The sequence below is a fragment of the Myotis brandtii genome, unplaced genomic scaffold (assembly GCF_000412655.1).
Source record: "Myotis brandtii unplaced genomic scaffold, ASM41265v1 scaffold182, whole genome shotgun sequence".
In the NCBI taxonomy this organism is placed as follows: domain Eukaryota; kingdom Metazoa; phylum Chordata; class Mammalia; order Chiroptera; family Vespertilionidae; genus Myotis; species Myotis brandtii.
This window is the reverse complement of record NW_005356751.1, coordinates 3144290-3163343: the sequence shown is the minus strand read 5'-3', so window position 1 is coordinate 3163343 and position 19054 is coordinate 3144290. Positions and strand designations below refer to the sequence as shown.

Genomic DNA, 19054 nt, shown 5'->3' with positions numbered 1-19054 from the left:
AGAACATACAATGGAGTCAAGATAGTCTCTTCAATAAATGGTGTTGGGAAAATTGGACAGATACATGCAAAAAAATGAAACTAGACCACCAACTTACACCATACACAAAAATAAACTCAAAATGGATAAAGGACTTAAATGTATGACGGGAAACCATAAAAATACTAGAAGAATCTAAAGGCAACAAAATTTCAGACATATGCCGAAGCAATTTCTTCACCGATACAGCTCCTAGGGCACTGGAAAATAAAGAGAAAATGAACAAATGGGACTACATCAAAATAAAAAGCTTCTGCACACCAAAAGAAACCATCAACAAAACAACAAGAAAGCCCACTGCATGGGAGAACATATTTGCCAATGTTATCTCTGATAAGGGCTTAATCTCCAACATTTATAGGGAACTCATACAACTTAACAAAAGTAAGATGAACAATCCAATCAAAAAATGGGCAAAGGACCTAAATAGACAATTTTCAAAATAGGACATACAGAAGGCCCAGAGACGTATGAAAACATGCTCAAAGTCACTAATCATCCAAGAGATGAAAATCAAAATGACAATGAGGTATCATCTCACACCTGTCAGAACGGCTACCATCAACAAATCAACAAACACAAGTACTGGCGAGGATGTGGAGAAAAAGGAACCCTCATGCACTGCTGCTGGGAATGCAGACTGGTGCAGCCATTGTGGAAAACAGTATGGAGTTTCCTCAAAAAATTAAAAATGGAACTCCCGTTTGACCCAGTAATTCCACGTCTAGGAATATATCCCAAGAAATCAGAAACACCAATCAGGAAGGATATATGCACCCCTCTGTTCATAGCAGCACAATTTACAATAGCTAAGACTTGGAAACAGCTTAAATGCCCATCAGCATTTAAGCATGAGTGGATTAAAAAACTGTGATACAGCTACACAATGCAATACTACACTGCTGTAAAAAAGAAGGAACTCTCACCATCTGCAACAGCATGGATGGACCTGAAGAGCATTATGCTAAGCAAAATAAGCCAGTTGGAGAAAGGTAAATATCACATGATCTCACTCATTTATGGAATATAATGAACAACATAAACAGATGAAAAAATATAGAGCCAGAGAAAAAATATTGTAAAATATAATAGAAGTAATTCTATAAATAGAAGTAATTTGCAGATTTTTAATATTTCCTACAACTTTTGTGATATCATACTATGTTGGTACAGTTTGGGTAATATTATTATACTTAAAGTCTTTTTTTTTCTTGAAAAAAAAAAGAAAATGGAAGTTTCTGAAAGGGAGAAAAAGAAATAGCTTGTTTCTTTGGAGATAAGAATTCTTAGCATCATTTTGTCCTTCATATACCTTACTGCTTCCAAAATATTGGAACTAAGATAAACAGCAGGGCTATGTCAGATTTTGAAACTGTGGCCATAGGGACATGTGTTCCAGAATTTCCCAAAGTGGGTCCTGTTCTACAGGACATTATGCATGTTACTTGGGGGAAGAAAAACAGGGCTCTGTGCCAAGAGAGTCTGAGTAATAATACCAAGTTTCATCGCTCTAAGACACTATATATTGTAAGAAAGACCATTACTGATGCCAAGATTAGACCATATGGAATCTAATAAAGCAAAAGCAGCAAAGGGAGAATAAAGGAGAAACAAATCTTCATGCAGAGAGGGACTATAGGAAAACATGCTTGCATCAACCTTGGTACCAGCTAAAGGGAGAGACAAAAAAAATTTCTCCTAAAAATTTCAACAACAAACGATATTCACTGGATTTGAAATCCAAATTCAAAAAATACTGCAATAGAGAAAGAGATCCCAGGCAGGCCGTATCCCCATTAAGATACCAACGGCAAAAGCCTTATAAATTGTCTCTGGGAAAAAATGGCTTCAGGAATAATGCCATCAAGATGGCAACATAGATCATTCCCAATATCAGTTCCTCCCACAAGAAGACCAATGGCAACTATCCACAGAGAAGACACCACTGTGAAAATCCCAGAGCAGGGGGATGAGGCTGAAGCACCACCCAGGACCACAGAGACAGAGAAGGACCACATCCAAAGGAAAGAAGAGGGGCTACACTCTGACTGCGTCGCCCCTCACCCAGGTGGCACAGCACTGTACCAAGAGGGTCCCTCAGGGCCTATTGTTTCTCCAGTGGAGAAAAGAGAGGCCCAGGTGGACACCTAGCTCTCCCCGCACTGCAGGACACTTCCTGGGTGGCCTAATCCAATCTTGCCCTGTGGGAATCACTGGGGAAATCTGCAGAGGCTCAGAGATGAAAAAGGGGGTGGGGCTTACAGCAACCAACACTCAGATCTCACTCTTGGTGCATCCCATTCTTACTTGCAGCAGTGGGATCCTGGCTAGGGGCTCTGCCCATCTACAACTGAAACACTTGAGAAACTTCATTGTAGACAGGTGGTCTGTCTTACAACTGGGTTTAACCATGTCTTTGGAGACAAGTGGGTTTCACCATGTCTTTGGCTTAAACATGTCTTATTGTTTTCCTTGCTGTTCTCTTTTTAAATGTGAACATTGGCGAGAGACTTCAAAAGAATAATTGCTTAACATCTGACTCTGACCAATTTTATCAGATCTTAAAAGCAGAGCAGAAAATCACCTAAACGTAGGGGTTACAAGTCATGGAACATAAATTTCGACTTCAAAGATTTAATGAACACAACTTTGGCAGTAAACCTACCTATCCAAGCTTGGTGTATGTGTACATCCAAATCATCAACAACTTGTCTGTGTCCACAGAGGTCTATGTGAGGATTAGGACATCCTTTCATAATTTTTTAATTTTTCTAAAGTGTCAAAACTTTGCAGTATGAAAACTGGATCTCTCAGAAATACTGCTTAGCAAACAGCCTTGCTTTTTAGTCACCCACCTAGGAAGGCATAGTTCACACTCCCACACCTGTCTTTGTTGGACAAAAGTGGAATTGTAAGCAGGTAAATATCCCTATCCCAATGCCTTCTCAAAGTAGCGATAAAATCAAGACTTTGCTTTACTTCAACTGCCTACAGATTATCAAAAATAATCAACAGAAACTTCTTTTAGTTCTGAGAATGTTATCCTTAAAAGAGAAAATTAGGAATGGGTATAGGTGTGCCTCACTTTAAGAAATCTCAACTTCTCAGAAAAAGAAAAAGATGTATAACATCTATTTTCATTGCAGAAAGAATTTGCTAATCTTCATTGGCCCATTTAAGATAACATAAAATGCCAAGATTTAATTCATACTCAATTTTTCTAAAATAAAATGATTAAAAATATCAGCTTCATGCATATCATTGAAACCAGTGATTAAACCCAAGAGGAAGGAAGAATAATTGAAGAAATCTCTGAGAGTTATAACTACCAGTTCATTTTCAAGGACAATCTTGTTCTTTTGTTGTTGTTTAAAATACTAATGTAGTTTTTAATTCATAAGTACATTTAAATACTATAGGCCTTACTTTTCACAATTGACACTCAGGATCAAACTTTACTTATATCCAAGATTTGGAGTTAAGCAATATCCTTTAAAATGAAGATGAGTGGATATAAAAATAGAATCCCAATTTATAAATTTGCTAATTTTTCTGACCAACATACTCTATACAGCAATTTTTAGCCAATGAAATGCTGTAAAAGCATCCTTGATGTCAGGGCATCAATTACTTCTCCCTGATTTAAAATATTTACATTCAAGGTATTGGGTGAATGATCATTTTTCCAAAAAATACCTCAACATTTCTTGTTATTTTTTCTCAGACTTCTGAATTAAAACTTTATATCAAGCTTACTTGTCATCATTCAAAAACGTAAAGAAATGAGTACTCATTGGTTGCTATGTAAATAAGAGAAAAATAAATAAAAATCCCAGCTAAATATATATTCTTCTTGGGTTTAAAGTTCAAGTCAACTATCAATTACATAATTACCACAGTGTCACTATTTATTAGTAAAAGCCATGAAGCATAGTAAATTATAATCCAGGGAATCTTATAAAGGGGGAAAAAAAGTCTTTTTTTTTTACCTGGGCTGAGAAGCCACAGAAGAAACCAAACCAGAAATGCACAAATGTGAATGCAAAATTCTTATAGAAGAAGTAGCATAAGAATTTGCACATTCGGAAATAGGACCACCTTCCGTGAACCAGGAGAAGCCTTTGGAGGTATCGAAACTGTGCAAAGGAGTAGTCACTGGCTAAGACTGCCTGCAGTCCCTCCTGGCCACTGATTCCAATGCCAATGTGAGCGCCTGCAAAGGAAAAAAAGAACACTGCCATTCTCCAAACAAAGATACCATCTCTCTGGGGAACTTGTCATTGCTCTTTTATGGTATTATTTATTTACAGGAACCTTACAGCTATGGCATTCATAATTTTCACATACATTATCTCATGAACCACTCATGATGGATATTTATCCTAGTTTTACAAAAGAGGAGATTGGCACAGAAAAGTTCAATAACTTGCACAAGGTTTTACAATGTGTAAGTGGCAAAGCTGGGACTCAACCCAAGCGTTGGGACTGTGGGACCAGTTTTCATTCCTCTGTACCAATGTCCTTTTCTAGCCTAAAAATACACAAATGACTTAATTACAGACAAGGAGGTGGGGTTTTTTTTTTTATGAATGCTAATAATGGTGGACTCATTGGACCCAAAGTAGTCATTTTAGAACCACTGAGAAAAATGAAGTTGTACTGGAATCTCCATCACATATTGCCCAATGCTGAACCTGAGGACTTCAGGTATGCAGCATGCCCCACTGAGCAAATGTTCTCTTACTTTTGATCATGCTGACATCATTGGCTCCATCGCCTATGGCCAAAGTGACAGCATTTCTGTGTTTCTTCACCAGCTCTACTACTTGGGCTTTCTGGAGGGGCGTGACTCGGCAGCACACCACAGTCTTACACATGCAGGCAAGTTCTAGGAGATCATTCTTGACATCACTTTCTAGGGCATGAGCCTATGATTTAAAAAAAAATACAGAGTAGAACAAGAAGCAATAAATCAAAGGCATCACTTGGGAAGCAGATTTCTTTTTCAACGGATTCATTTTCTAAACAGTTAAATTTATGTTAAGTAACAACAGCCAATAAAGAAATGAGTGTTAAACTTCTGCTAAAGGCCAAGAAATTTAAGAATTAAAATAAAAGACACAGTACCCCTGCATGTCCCCTTTGACACATTATCATTTTGAGCAGGAGAGAGACACAATTAAATGCCAGAGAAGTTCCAGAATCTCCAAAAATCAGGAAAATCCAAAGACAGAACCTAGTCACCATCTCACCAAATTTAGAATGAACTACAAAATGCTGATTTCTGCCCTGGCCTGCTTTGCTCAATAGGTAGAGGGTTGGCCCGTGGACCAAAGGGTCATGGGTTTAATTCCTCGTCAAGGGCATGTACCTGAGTTGCAGGTTGGATCCCTGGCCCAGGGTGTGGGCAGAAGGCAGCCAATCAATGTGTCACATTGATGTTTCTCTCTCCCCGCTTCTACTCTCTCTAAAAAACATGCAAAAAATATTCTCAGGTGAAGATTAAAAAAATAATAATTACAAAATGGTGCTTTGTTCTCATGATGGAATTTTTGTTTCCTTTGCATTGCTGTTTAGTATATTTAGTGTTTGTTGTGGTGGTTGTTAATGCATGGATTAATGAAAAGTAGATAATCTGGAGATCAGACTGAAGAACATAGTGATGAAATCAAGAGAGGCCTGCACAAAAGGGTGGTGTGCAAAAAACAGGTGGTGTCTCAGATAGAGTTCCTCAACCATTTCCACCCTCTCTCTTCTCCAAATACATAACAGCCTTTAGATATGCCAAGAAATAACTGAAAAAGAGAGTTCAATCCTTTGCAATTAACTGTGTAATTTTTTCTAGAAAACATCTTGCTGTACACATCTTGCTGTAATAAACACAATAAGAGGAAACAGTAATCCACCTAAACTTTAAGTCATCATATCTTTGAATGAATCTTTAACAAGATATTCACAGCCCCTCACAACTGGCCCCTATATTCCTTTTGAGTTCTGTCTTCTACCACTAGCTTTATGTTTGCTCTTTACTGCCATCATGCCAAGTTGCTTATTTCCATAATTTTACAGGTTCTTCCTTATATTTGCACTGCTGTCTCCTCTACCTGGAAATATCACTTCCTCCAGGGAGTCTTCCCTGATTTTCCCACAAATAATTAAATGTGTCTGTCTCTATGCTCTCAAAGCACTGTTTGTTCCTCTTTATAGTATTTGCCATATTACTGTGAGATTAGTTGTTCCACCAGATGGCAATCTTTAAAGCAAGGTCCACGTTCTATTTATATCCTTATCTTTGGGCTTTAGGACTGTGACCTAGGCATGCTTAGTAAATGTGACTGGAATGACTAGAAAGAAGGGAAAATGGCTATAAAAACAGGTACTGAAATAGATAATTCTCATGTCAAGGTCTATAACTCCTACGGGAAATTGTGAGTTAGCACTCTCAAATATAAATGCCCTTTCTGAAAAAGAAAGTATGTAACTGGCTGTCTTGCCCAAAATGGTCCCCCTTTCTCTCTTTTTTTCCCCTTTATTATCAACAAATGAAAACCTAGACTCCCCAACTCTAAGAAAGAAAGATCCAGTTACATCCTGGAAAAGCATCAAGATTTCAGCAAACTGGAATTATAATGTGTTTGTTTTTGTAAGCTTTGACCATACTATCAGATACAGGGTCTGTTCTCCTTAAATGAAAAATGACATTTCATGGTTTCACAAGCTTCAGGCATTGAAGCTGAAGGGGTTCTTGAAGAGGATCTATCTTAGCTTTTTCCGCTTATTTAGAGACAGAGACAGAATAGTATATGTTATCACCTGAGTACTCTAACCCACCACACAGTGGCTTCTTTGAGCCTGAGGGAAAGTCAAAATGCAGCTCATTAGGGACCCTTTCCATATGGTGGTCCATTCAGCTTGGAGACTACCAACTCCAAGATGACAGGTTTATAATTTTCAGTTGCTATTCATTTGTGCAAGGGAGAAGTCCGTGTCATCTGGACAAACTTTCAACTGAGCTTGGCCTGCAGCTGAGCTCTGTAACTTTCCATGGTGTAGAAGGCAACACATCATTATGTCTGGAATCCAGCTGGATAATGCTGAGCCCTCAGAGCTAACAGACAGCTGATCACAGGGGGGAAATACAGATCCAACTTTTTTTGTCCTCTAAGAAAATGTCTACAAGAAGATACACTTATTTTCCAAAGTTCGAAAGAGATAAGGGGTCATCAAAGCATCAAAGCGGAAGAAAAATGTGAGATTAGTTCATTTTGCATAGAAATGGTAACTTCGCTGGACTGCAATCACAGCTTTTGTTTTCTAAATTAGAAACTCAGAAGAGCGTTTTGATATTTGTTCAAGATTTGGAACCTGAACTACATTAAAAGTACAATGCAAGTTTATTCTATTACGACAAGAACCAGATTTCCTAATCAAAGTAAATTGTTTGGCATTGCTGTAAAGTGCTGCTATTTAGAAAAGCCACCAGAGGTATCTTAATGGCAATAATTTGGAGTGGTAATTATATGAAGGTCGGGTTGTACTCTGCAAATCACAAGCATTAGCAAGAGCAATAATTGCAATACATTCATCCAGTCGCATTACTTTAATTAAATAACAGCGAACTGTTACATTCTCCCTCAGAAAGCACTTAAACAATACTGCTAAATGCTCTACAGTCACTTAGACAAGATTGATATTCTGTGAATTTGGTATTTCTTTGGATCCTCCCTTTACTGTGGTAATTCAAGCAATAATGCATAAAATGTATATTAAAAGTTTCCTTTTACCTCACAAACAGGAAATCAAGTGTATGCTTGTTTCCATTAGTGTCATTTGTTTGGAAAACACAAAAGAAATTATGACAACACAAAAGAGACGATTATTGGGGTGAAGAAAAAGAAAGAACAAAAGCCTTAAGTGAACTCACCAAACTGTGGCCATTTATGATTAAGGCATAATCTCCTGTTACGGTTTCTTCTACAATTGAGTCCAGCTCCAGCTGCTGCTTTTTTTCAAAAACTATATGGCCATTGGAAGAACTTCTGTTTTGTCCAAACAAATTTTCCTTTGCTTTCCTTAAAGGCAAGGGGGAGTAGGGGGGAGAACAAATTATAACAAAGTATACAGAGCATACCTTTTAACTCTAACAAGAGATTGGCCTAGAGGGAAATTCATTTTGCTGCTATTCAGACAGGCTGTGACACAAGATTCAGTTACAGCAAGCTTGATAATTCTTTGTAATAGGGATACCATAGCAAATTTCCAAATTCCAGGAAGTAGGAAGGAAAACATAATGAAATAAAAAAGAATCATCTTGAACATTCTAAATTACTTAAAAGCTAAATCACCATCTTGATCTGGCCTTGAACTAGGGGCTCATGATAAATTTGGTATATAAGGTTGTCTGCATTTCAAGGACTTAAGAACCACTGATCTGGCATGAGATATTGTTAAATAATGAAAGGGAAAGACTAAAGAAAATTCATAATATCTTTTAGGGATTCCAGGGTATCTATGTAGTAAATGAATTAATCAATTTGTAGAACAATGTAATACAATCCAGCTTAAAACAGCAGGCTTCTAAGGACAATATATTTGACAATAATACAAATGACAGCATTCATTGAATTGGCATAGTCATTATATTATAATGGATTATTATAAGTGAAAATTGTACCCATCAGCTCAAACAATAGACTAAATCTTCTGAGAAAGACACTATAGACACCAAAGGGTAGAGGGCCATTCCAAATGGAAACTCTCTTCAATGCCCTAGCCCTGATCAGCAGTAGAATAATCCTGTCCACATCTCATCCATCTCTGCTGTTTAAGAGGAAGACTGTACGGAGACTCAATAGCCTTAGAAGTGGCCTTTTCCTTTTCTCTTGAAAATGGAAAGATGATGCTTTTAGACAAAGGGAAATTTCTTCTCTGAAGACCCTTGAATGACAGGTTTTGAAATAACACAGGGCAAGCTGACATGATTACTGAACTTTTCACCACAACAGGGAGCTACTCAGCAGACCCTCCCTGAAGATGAGTGTCAACACCAGCCACCAACACTTCAGGCCACAGCTTGCATATACAAAATGAGTGCCCATGAGAAAATGGGGAGTGAGAGACTGGCCAGAAAATGGATGTTTTGGCTTAGAGCAAAATGAAGTGGTTCCCCAAAGGTTCATCCTACACAGAAGAAGTTTAATAAAATGGTTTTCAGCGGTGACTCCCCTGAAAGAAGAGTATGTTCACTGTACAAAAACAATCACTGTAGTCCGCAACTCTCTATTTGAAAATGTAACACTAATTATTTACATACTAAGTTAAAAAACAAAAAAAACAAGACAAAACAAAACAAAAAAAACCCTTATCTTCTGGCTCAACATCTCCTTCTGCTGTCCAGGACCCAAACCACAGCCTGTATTTAGGAACCCAAGCAACCCAGAGGTTACATGGCCCTAGGTCCAAGGATGATATCATGCATTTAGCAATCAGTTTGCAGAATCAAAATAAAAGGTTTATAATGTCAGAGTGCTATGTGTGAAATTTAAGGAGTTAAGGTGAGGAGGGGAGGGAGAGCAGTCATGAAAAGTTATGGTTTTAAGTGGGAGGAACAGACTTTTGCATCAGATAACCATGTCAGGGAATCCTCCTCACAGTCATGGAAATTTATAGTCCCGTGTAATGAAGAAAGCAAAAGAGACGAGTTCCTCAGAAATGATCATTTCCCTGACAATGTTGCAGAGCTCATAAATTGGGTCCGAAGAAAGCACCAAAGGGCAAACATCCCCTGAGGTTTCCTTTTTCGTAAAGTTCTCACTCGCTGTATAAATGACTCAATCTCTGTGTTCCCTCAGGAGAATGAAAACATTCCAAAGAAGGGTGAAGTTCATAAAAGTATTGGCTGAAATTTTATTTACTTAGTATTTTTCCCCCTAAATTGTCTTCCTAACATCTCACAAGAACCTTTTCCAGGCAGACAAAGGACAGTTTTCCTAGCTCTGTTTCCATTCCCTCTGCACTCCCTCCGTACAGGACAACCCTCCTCACCAGATCGGGCTTGTGCATTTTCAGACCTTTGCCCATGTCCTATAGTTGTCATTTCTTTTTCTTCCTGGAACATCTCTTCAAATACCAGCTGGCTCTTGCAAAAACAATTTATTAGAAGAGCAAAAGCTACACATAACTCCCTTCAAAGAATATGCACTATATTTTTTGCAGGCATAACACACAATGCTTAACCACAGAATACAAATAACACATGCTAAAACAAAAGAATGCCTTTTTCCAGGCTTCGTAATGAAGGGCAGTCTATTACAATGTTGGCATGCAGAAATGCATTAATGATTGAAGCAACCGCAGCATTCGCAGCCCCATGCCACTACAAACACAGCAAAGCCCAGTGAGGCCCATGTCGGCTGGTATGCAACCTATAAAGAAAAGAGATGGTAGGGAAAATAGTCCTTCTGTCAGTCCTCTTAAGACACCCTATATTCAAACATTAAAAGGACCTGTTAGGAAATGGATTGATATCATGATTTCATGCTTAAAAGAAGACAATCTTGACCTTGATATAAGAGCATTGGGCTTGGAACCTGAAGACCTGGGTTTGTTACTTTACAGAGTCAGTTGGAGTGCCGGAAAGTGTCCCCCATTGGCCAAGATGATAGAGGGGAAGGTTGTTACACTGAATGCGCCAAAAACTAGACATATGAGTGGATAGGGCTCCAAGGCTACCAAAATCTAGCGAGGTAATTGGATAGAAAAAATCCCTCCCCTCCCTATACCTATAAGATCCTTGGTCTTCAGCAGAAAAAGAGATTGGGTCTTTGAGAGGCGAGTCCGCCCCTCTCCCAGGTCCTATGGCTCCTGAAATAAATAGCTTTCCTTTTGCACCAGCACCTGCCTCGGGAATTTGGCTTTTGTTACACCAAGCAACCAAACTTCCATTTTTTTGTTTTGTTACAGGTTCAGGCCTGAGGTTTGCCTCTGACATCTAGCCACTTGATTAGTCAATTACAATCTCAGGCTACAACCCAGGTCTTCAAATTCCTAGCTCTTGATTTGCCATGCCAAATAAGTTTACTATAGAGTCTGCCACAGGCTGCAGGCTGTTTCTAGGTTGGGCCAAGACACAGTGACAGAGGAGCAATTCACGGACTACCCTGCCAACAGGAAGGGAGAAAGTACACGAAATTTTTATTTCAAGCCTTAGTTCCATCCCTTACTACCTGTGTGACCAGAAGACATTAAAGCCCTGAACCAGTTTAGAAACTGGTTTCTTTATTAGAAACTGGGGGAATGGTACCAGCTAATCAGACTAGATGATAACAGCTATGAAAACTTGGGCAGCTATACACGTATGTACTAGAAGATCTCCAAAATTACTTATTTCTCTGAAGTTTTACCATTTATGATAGAAATTTAAATGACTAAATACAGTTAGCTTGGGTGACTAGCATTTGGGGATTAGGAGCAAGATGCATTTTGTTTGGCCTGCATAGTGTTTTTAAAAAATCTGTATGAGTTTATGGACAAGATGATGTTCGCCTTTCCAAAGGCCCCCACCCCTCCCTAATGTCTTATAGCCCAGATCATGCAGGTAATGTTACCTTTCTGGCCCTGGAGTTATTTGCATTTATGAATCCTGCTCGCTCAAACAAATAGCTTTCCACCAAGTAGCTGTATTTTTTTTTTTTATTAAGGAGGAAAGTATATCACTGGTATACTTCTCAGAAGCAGTAGAGTTATTTCATGGTTTAATTAGTTATAAGACATGAATTGTTCTAACAATAAAGCATGTGATACATGCAACAAAAATGAAACATGGAATGAGTTTGCCTGTCAGCCCAAGCAAAATTACATTCTAGTCTATTTTCTTTAGGGCAGAAGACATATATATTGGTGCAATATAATCAGTGCAGTAATCTTCTGAGAAACCATAGCAGAATTTAATTGTAGATTTCTGGGCATGCCCTCACTACTAAAGCAGCTATGGCAGTAAAGTTAACAAAGGACTCAAAGTGTCTCAAATGATTTCATGACACTAAATTTGAAACAAGCCATATGCATGATATGCATGAAAATTACATATCCATGTTTATAAAATAATCTAAATACATTTGACAGGTTTAAATATAAGCATTTAGGTCATTTCTTCTGAATAGCTACTACCACTTAGATCCTGTTCTTTTGATATACTTTTTTTGTTTGGTTTTTACATGAACTCCCACTGAACTCAAAAGCATAAAACAAGAAAAGTTAATGGTGTAAATTTATGATTTCAATATTTTATCCCCAGAACTATGGGCTTTGATATAAGTAACCAAGATTGGAATTATAGAGAGCATCTTTAGCAATAATTTTTCTTAGATGTTCTTCCCCCCCATCATAATATTAAGAAAATGAATATTATAAATGGATGTAGAATTTTCTGCTATGCATTACCTCTCTATCTTAGACTCTAAAAATGGGGTGAGCTCCAAGTTTGGGCTGAAATAAACATTATTTGCCAGTCAGTTAAACAACATGGCCTCAAGGATCCTGAAATAATTAGTCTAGATAGAAATTATTTCCTTTTTCCCTCTAAATATTTTTTCTCATTAAAAAATGGAGATAAATTTTTTGTTTTTTTCCTAATTGTAAAAGTATTGTATGAATACTATTTTAACTTCAGATGATACAAAGAGCCATAAAGAAGAAAGCAAACATGATCCATCTGATCCATCACTGAGAACTATCAACTTTGTATATGTCCTCTAGAGCTTAATAGGTAGGTAGGTGGACAGATATGGATATAGATATATAGTGTTTATACATATACAGGGGTGGGTAAAAGTAGGCTTACAGTTATTCATATGGAAAATAATACAATACTTAGTGAATAATAATCTATACTAATAAAAGGGTAATATGCTAATTAGACCAGACATCTTCCAGACATCTTCCAGACGTCCTTCTGGACAAAGCCATGGTGGCAGGAGCCTAGGCAGAGGCAGTTAGGGGGAAATCAGGCTGGCAGGGGAGGGCAGTTAGGGTGTGATCAGGTCAGCAGGGAGCAGTTAGAGGGTGATCAGGCCAACAGAGGAGCAGTTAGGAGGCAATCAGGCCAGCAGGCAGAGGTGGTTAGGGGCAATCAGGTAGGCAGGCAGAGGTGGTTGGGGGGGATCAGGCAGGCAGGCAGGCAGGCAGGCGAGCAGTTAGGAGCCAGTGGTCCTGGATTGCGAGAGGGATGTCTAAGGGCCCTGGATTGGAGAGTGTGCAGGCCAGGCTGAGGGACATCCCCCTCCCCCTCGCCCCCATGCACGAATTTCATACACCGGGCCTCTAGTACAAGAATAAACTTTCATGTACTCCCAACTGTAAACCTACTTTTACCCACCCCTGTACACATAAACATACATGCTTTTTATTTTAAAAAAGGATTATACTTTGTATGATGTTTCGTGATCTCATCTTTTATTTAACTATATCATGGATATCTTCCAATGTCAACAAATAAATAACCATTTTTAATGACTACATAGAATTCCATTGTAGGTATATAGCAGGCAATTAACAAAATCCCTGTGGCTGGGTATTTGAGCAATTTCTAATATCCCATTATCATAACTGATGCAGCAATGAATATTTCTATATATGTACGCATATATTTGTCCATTTATTTTCTTAAAGGCAATTCCTAGAAATAGAAATCCTTGGGTAAAAAATGTGCATATGTGAGCCCTGGTACAGTTTCTCAGTGGTTAGAGCATCCGCCGTGGACCAAAGGTCTCGGGTTCAATTCCCAGTCAAGGGCACATACCATGGTTTCAGGGTTGATCCCTGGCCCCAGTTGGGGCCCATATGAGAGGCAGCCATTCACTGTGTCTCTCTTACATCAATGCTTCTCTCTCCACCTCCTCCCTCCCTTCCACTCTCTCTCTAAAGATCAATGGAAAATATATCCTTAGGTGAGGATTTAAAAAAATAATAATAATAATAATAAATGTGCATATGTGTAATTTTGAAATATATTACAAGTTTTCCCTCTAGAAAGTTTCTACCAATTTACACTCCCAACAACAATATGTAAGAATTCATATTTCTCTACAATCTCTCCACATAACAAGTTATGTCATCTACTTAGTCAACCACATGTAGCTGAATAAAATTTTGAGATATTAACCTTGATTCCCCACCCCTTCTGCAAGCACCACCACTACCATAGGTGACCTTCTTTGTTTCCTCAGAAACATACCTTGCCTTGGGGAGATTCGACAGAACCAAATATAGAGAAAACAAAAAAGTCAAGATCTTGCTTTTTGCTAAAGGAGTTTATCACCACCAAACCAGAATTACATGAAATATTAGAGTCTTCTCTAAGAAGAAGAAAAAAAGATAAAAACTGTAAAAAATAAAATGGAAATAAATACATATCTATTAACAATTGAATCCAAAAATCAAAATAAATGAACAAACAAAAACAGACTCATAAAGATAGAGAAAATTTTGATGGCTGCCAGATGGGAGAAGGCTTGTGGAGATAGGTAGAAAAGGTGAAGGGATTAAGAAGTACAAATTGGTTGTTTCAGAATAGTCATGGGGACGTAAAAAACAGCATGGGGAATATAGTCAATAATATTCTAATAATTATGTATGGTGTCAGATGGGTGTGAGATTTACTGGGATGATCACTTAGTAAGTCACACAATGTCTAATCACTGGGGGTACATCTGAAACAAATATAATAATGTATGTGAACTGTAATTGAAAAATTTTTTAAATGATTTAAAAATTTTTTTAAAAAGATCTTGCTTTTTGAGTACCAAAATAGGCTCTTGATACTTATAGTAGCATTGTCATTCTGAATTCCATCAATCTGGAATTTTACTAATTGGGCTTTTTAAGAGGGAAGAAAAAAGTTTCTTTAAGTCTCATGAGATTAATCCTTAAAGCAAAATAGGCATAAACTGTTGGCGATTAGAAAGAAATGACCTCTTTTTTCCATCTCCCATCCAGCCTACAGGAAAAGGAATTTAAAGAGGAGCTTAGATGCTGATGAGTCACTAAAAGATACCTGGGTGTTGACCCACATCCTGCACTACTAGTGGTTGGAACCATGTGGGTAATGGAACCCTCAGATAAGTTTTTGGGAATCTGAGGACGGAATAGTTTTCACTGAGATTGAGTGACATGGAGGATAGTAAAGTTATTTCAGGAACAGAGGCAGCCATGTGAGAGCACAAATCTTCTAGGACACAGGTCAGGAAGCCACTCGCAGGAGGATGTGGAAGTCAGCCAAGAGAGACAGCCAGCAACCTCAAGAGACCAGAGACCAAATAGGGACACAGAAGTAAGGAAATGCTAAATACCAGCAGGGTCTATAAGGTCAATGGCAGGTAAGGCAACTGTGCATCCTACACTTGAACTAAAGTTACCCAAAAGTGCCCAGTTTAATTGTATTGTCATCAAGCAGCAAAGAGATTCAAGTTCAGTTTTAGAAAATTTAATAAGTTTCTGTTCTTACACACCTGAATGTATTCTGGACTAAGAAGTCAGACAGCTAGAAACGACAGAGCATCCTTCTACTCCTCTTCACATGGAATTGAATTCTAAGTCCTATTCATTCTACCTCCAAAGTACTTTCCCCACGTTACAACCTCACTGCCTTAATTCAACCCTCATCATCTTTAAGCTTGAGTATTCCAACAGCCTCTTGATGCATCATTCATTTTCTCAGCAAACATAATCGATCCTGTCACTAGAATGTTATTTCTAAAATGCAAAATCAGGTTTGTCACCCTTCTGTTTAGAGACCATTCACATTTATCCAATACTTTCAGGTATTGTATACAATACCTTCAGGATAAAGTCTAATCACTTTTGCTTATCAATCAAGCTATCATCAATCCATCTCTGAAAAGATGTTTCCACCCTTAGGTGTGAAACATTCTAGCTACAACTTGGAATATTGCTCCTGAAAAATAACATGACTTCTTTCATGTTTCTATTCCTTTATGTGTGCTAGTTCAGCAACCCACAATATCATTATCCAGTGTAACCAAGGGAGGAAGAGGGCCCATAAAAGTTGTGATAAAGATCAGCGTTTTCAATATCTTAGAAAGGTTCATAAAAAATATAGATTTTCTATGATAAGATTGCATAGAATCTCTAATTTTTTTTAAGTTTTGTGTTATATTTGGCTATCATGACATCAACCTGGTCTAGAAAACTGCTATATCATGCTGGTTAGAAGTTATGACTGGAGATTGCCTATGTCTTTGCCAAATAAAAATTGGGAAATCTAATTAATTGTTACTGACATAATTTTATTATTATTTATATAATTTTAATGACAGACTCCAGAGAGTCTATTGGGAAAATAATAATAAGAGCAGTGCTTGTCGCTGGAAAGATTGGGAACAATGGCTGAAGGAAAGAGGGAAGGAGGAATGAAGGAAGTGGAGAGAGTGGGGAGGGCAAGAAGGATGTTAATTAGTGGCAGCAAAGTTTTAAATTCTTGACTCACTTAATCCTCAAAATAAAATAATCTATTAGGGTACATATTTGTATATTTTCCTATTTTTCAAATGAAGAAACCAAGCAAAGAGAGATTGAACAGCATATCAAAGTCACTCGGCCAGCAGGTGAGCATGGAGCGGAGATGTTAACTAGGCTCCAGTGAACAGGCAGTTTGTGCTCTTCCTCTTACTAGTACATCTGCAGTCTTTCCCTGAAATTTATTCTCACCTAATTGCTCATCTAGTGTCTGAACACAAGTGAAGCAATAAGGTGCCTCAGCAACTACATTTTTTATATTAATTTTTTAAAGGAGTAAGAATACATCTAAGGTGTTTTTAGGGAGAAACATAGCAAGTAATTTGGTGCATAGGATCTGGGGTCACACTGCCTAGCTTCAAATCCCTGCTGAACCACTGACTAGTTGTGGAACCTTGGGCATATTGCCCTGTGTCTCAGCCTCCTAATCTGTAAACAGGGATAATGATAATGTCTCCATTGGGTTGCTTTGAGAATAAAATGAGGTAATACATGAATACTACTAACAATAGTGTCCCAGGCATAGTCTCAAAGCATTTAGCAGTAGGCTCATTAGACTCTGGATATGCTCACATCTATTTTCCTTCAGCAAGAGATAAAATCCCCCCAAATAAAAAAATTTTAATTATTAATTATCAAGCAAATCACCAATATTTCTTCAATAGACTCTATGGGATCTATCATTAAAGTTATAGAAATAATAATAATAAAATTATATCAATAATAATTAGATTTCCCAATTTTTATTTGGCAAAGACATAGCTTCCAACAAGCATGACATAGCAGTTTCCTATGGTGGGAAAAGGCAGTGTAGAAGAAGTTGAGAGGTTTGATTTAGAAATATTAGTTAGTGGTGCTAACGGTTGAGACTTCGTTTCTTTCTAAGGTTCAGGAACAAAAGTTTAATGGAGGAGACACCTTAAGGAAACCCATAGTGCACCACAGTCCCATGGAGGGAAGGTTAGGCCCCCCTCTAGAGTACAACAAGCAGCAAGCAGTTTGCCTCCAAGCCAACAATCTATTTAGTCAGACTCAAAATGGGTTGAACTTAGAGAAGCTACTATAAGCATCAACAAACAAAAATTGTTATAGGACAGCATTTTTGAAGTGCTAGGAAAATAATTATGCAGACTTATAAAATGTTCTTCAAATAAAGTAACAAAAAATAAATTGACAAATAAGAAATACTATTTCTCAAAATTTAATGTTTGTCCACTCTTACCTTCAATTTCACCACTTATACATTTTCTGGTCTTATGTGGTGGTTACACAGGTGCACAGTATGCTATTTCAATAGCAGCTATATCAAAATGTCTACTTTCTTGAAAGACTACCCAACTTTACACACCATCTCCAAGTTTATCTAACCATAAGCTTCATCTAGGTGCTTATTAAAATACAAAGTCCTATGCCCATCTAAATTCTTAATAATCTTAATTTTAAAGCTAGAGAATTGGTATTTTAACAAGTGCCCTCAGTAAAACTGATCACTCATTATCATGTAGAGTTGACAGGTGAATCGCCAATGCATACTTTTAAAGGCTAACAATGTAAATGATTGAAAATTATTTTCTAAAAATACTTGGGAACCCTGTCCAGTTTGGCTCAGTGGATAGAGCATTGGCCTGGAGGGTTGTGGGTTCAATTCCTGTCAAGGGCACATACCTCACTTGCAGGCTTGATCCCCAGTCCCAGTCAGGGAACTTTCAGGAGGCAACCAATCAATGTGTCTTTCTCACATTGATGTTTCTCTATGTGTCTCCCTCCCAATCCCTGCTTCACTTTCACTCTCTCTAAAAATCAATGGAAAAAATCCTTGGATGAGGATTAACAAAAAAGTTAAATTAAATTAAATTAAAAATACTTGGAAAATGTTGGAGGCTTGAAGATATTAACGCACTACTAATATCAAACTTATCTTAGTTTGTGACCAAAATGAATAGAATTTTAGGAAACATGAAGAAAGAGCTCTATATTAAATGAAGACCATGGGTAACTATAGTGTCTTTCCACTTTTTCAACTACCTGATCTTCCCTTTTCCTCTCTCTTTTCCACTCTTTCCTTCTTCCTTTAACACTTACCTGAGTTCTTCTCTGACTTCCATTGCGGTGTTCCCTGCTATAATGAACACTTCATTCATGTCATCAGTCAGCATGTTGCAGGCATAGCCAATGTTGATGGCAGTTTCTGATACAAAATAAAGCCTACTTCAGTTAGAACATTACTTGATAATCTGTCTATATATATAAAAGCCTAATATACAAATTGTCCCTTCGGGAGTTCGACCAGGAGTTCAATCACTCGCTGTGACGTGCGCTGACAACCAGGGGGTGGCGCGGAATGAAGGGAGGCCCCGGCTGGCAGCCAGAAGGCCCTGATTGGCCCTGATCACTGGCCAGGCCTAGGGACCCTTTTGTGCATGAATTTCGTGCACTAGGCCTCTAGTATCTACACTAATAAAAGAGAAACATGGTAATTGGC

At 37.9% G+C, this 19054-nt stretch overlaps 1 protein-coding gene across 9 annotated transcripts in view; it reads right to left on the bottom strand.

The window, feature by feature from the left end:
- Positions 1–19054, bottom strand: part of ATP8B4 (ATPase, class I, type 8B, member 4) — a 227820-nt gene that overhangs the window by 36149 nt on the left and 172617 nt on the right. For all 9 annotated transcript variants that reach the window (XM_014537818.1, XM_014537819.1, XM_014537816.1 and 6 more), the window contains 4 exons: positions 18655–18760; positions 7964–8111; positions 4784–4967; positions 4029–4252 (listed from right to left, as the gene is read on the bottom strand). In XM_014537818.1, the coding sequence (XP_014393304.1) occupies positions 4029–4252; positions 4784–4967; positions 7964–8111; positions 18655–18760 (662 nt within the window). The remainder of the gene's footprint in view (positions 1–4028; positions 4253–4783; positions 4968–7963; positions 8112–18654; positions 18761–19054) is intronic.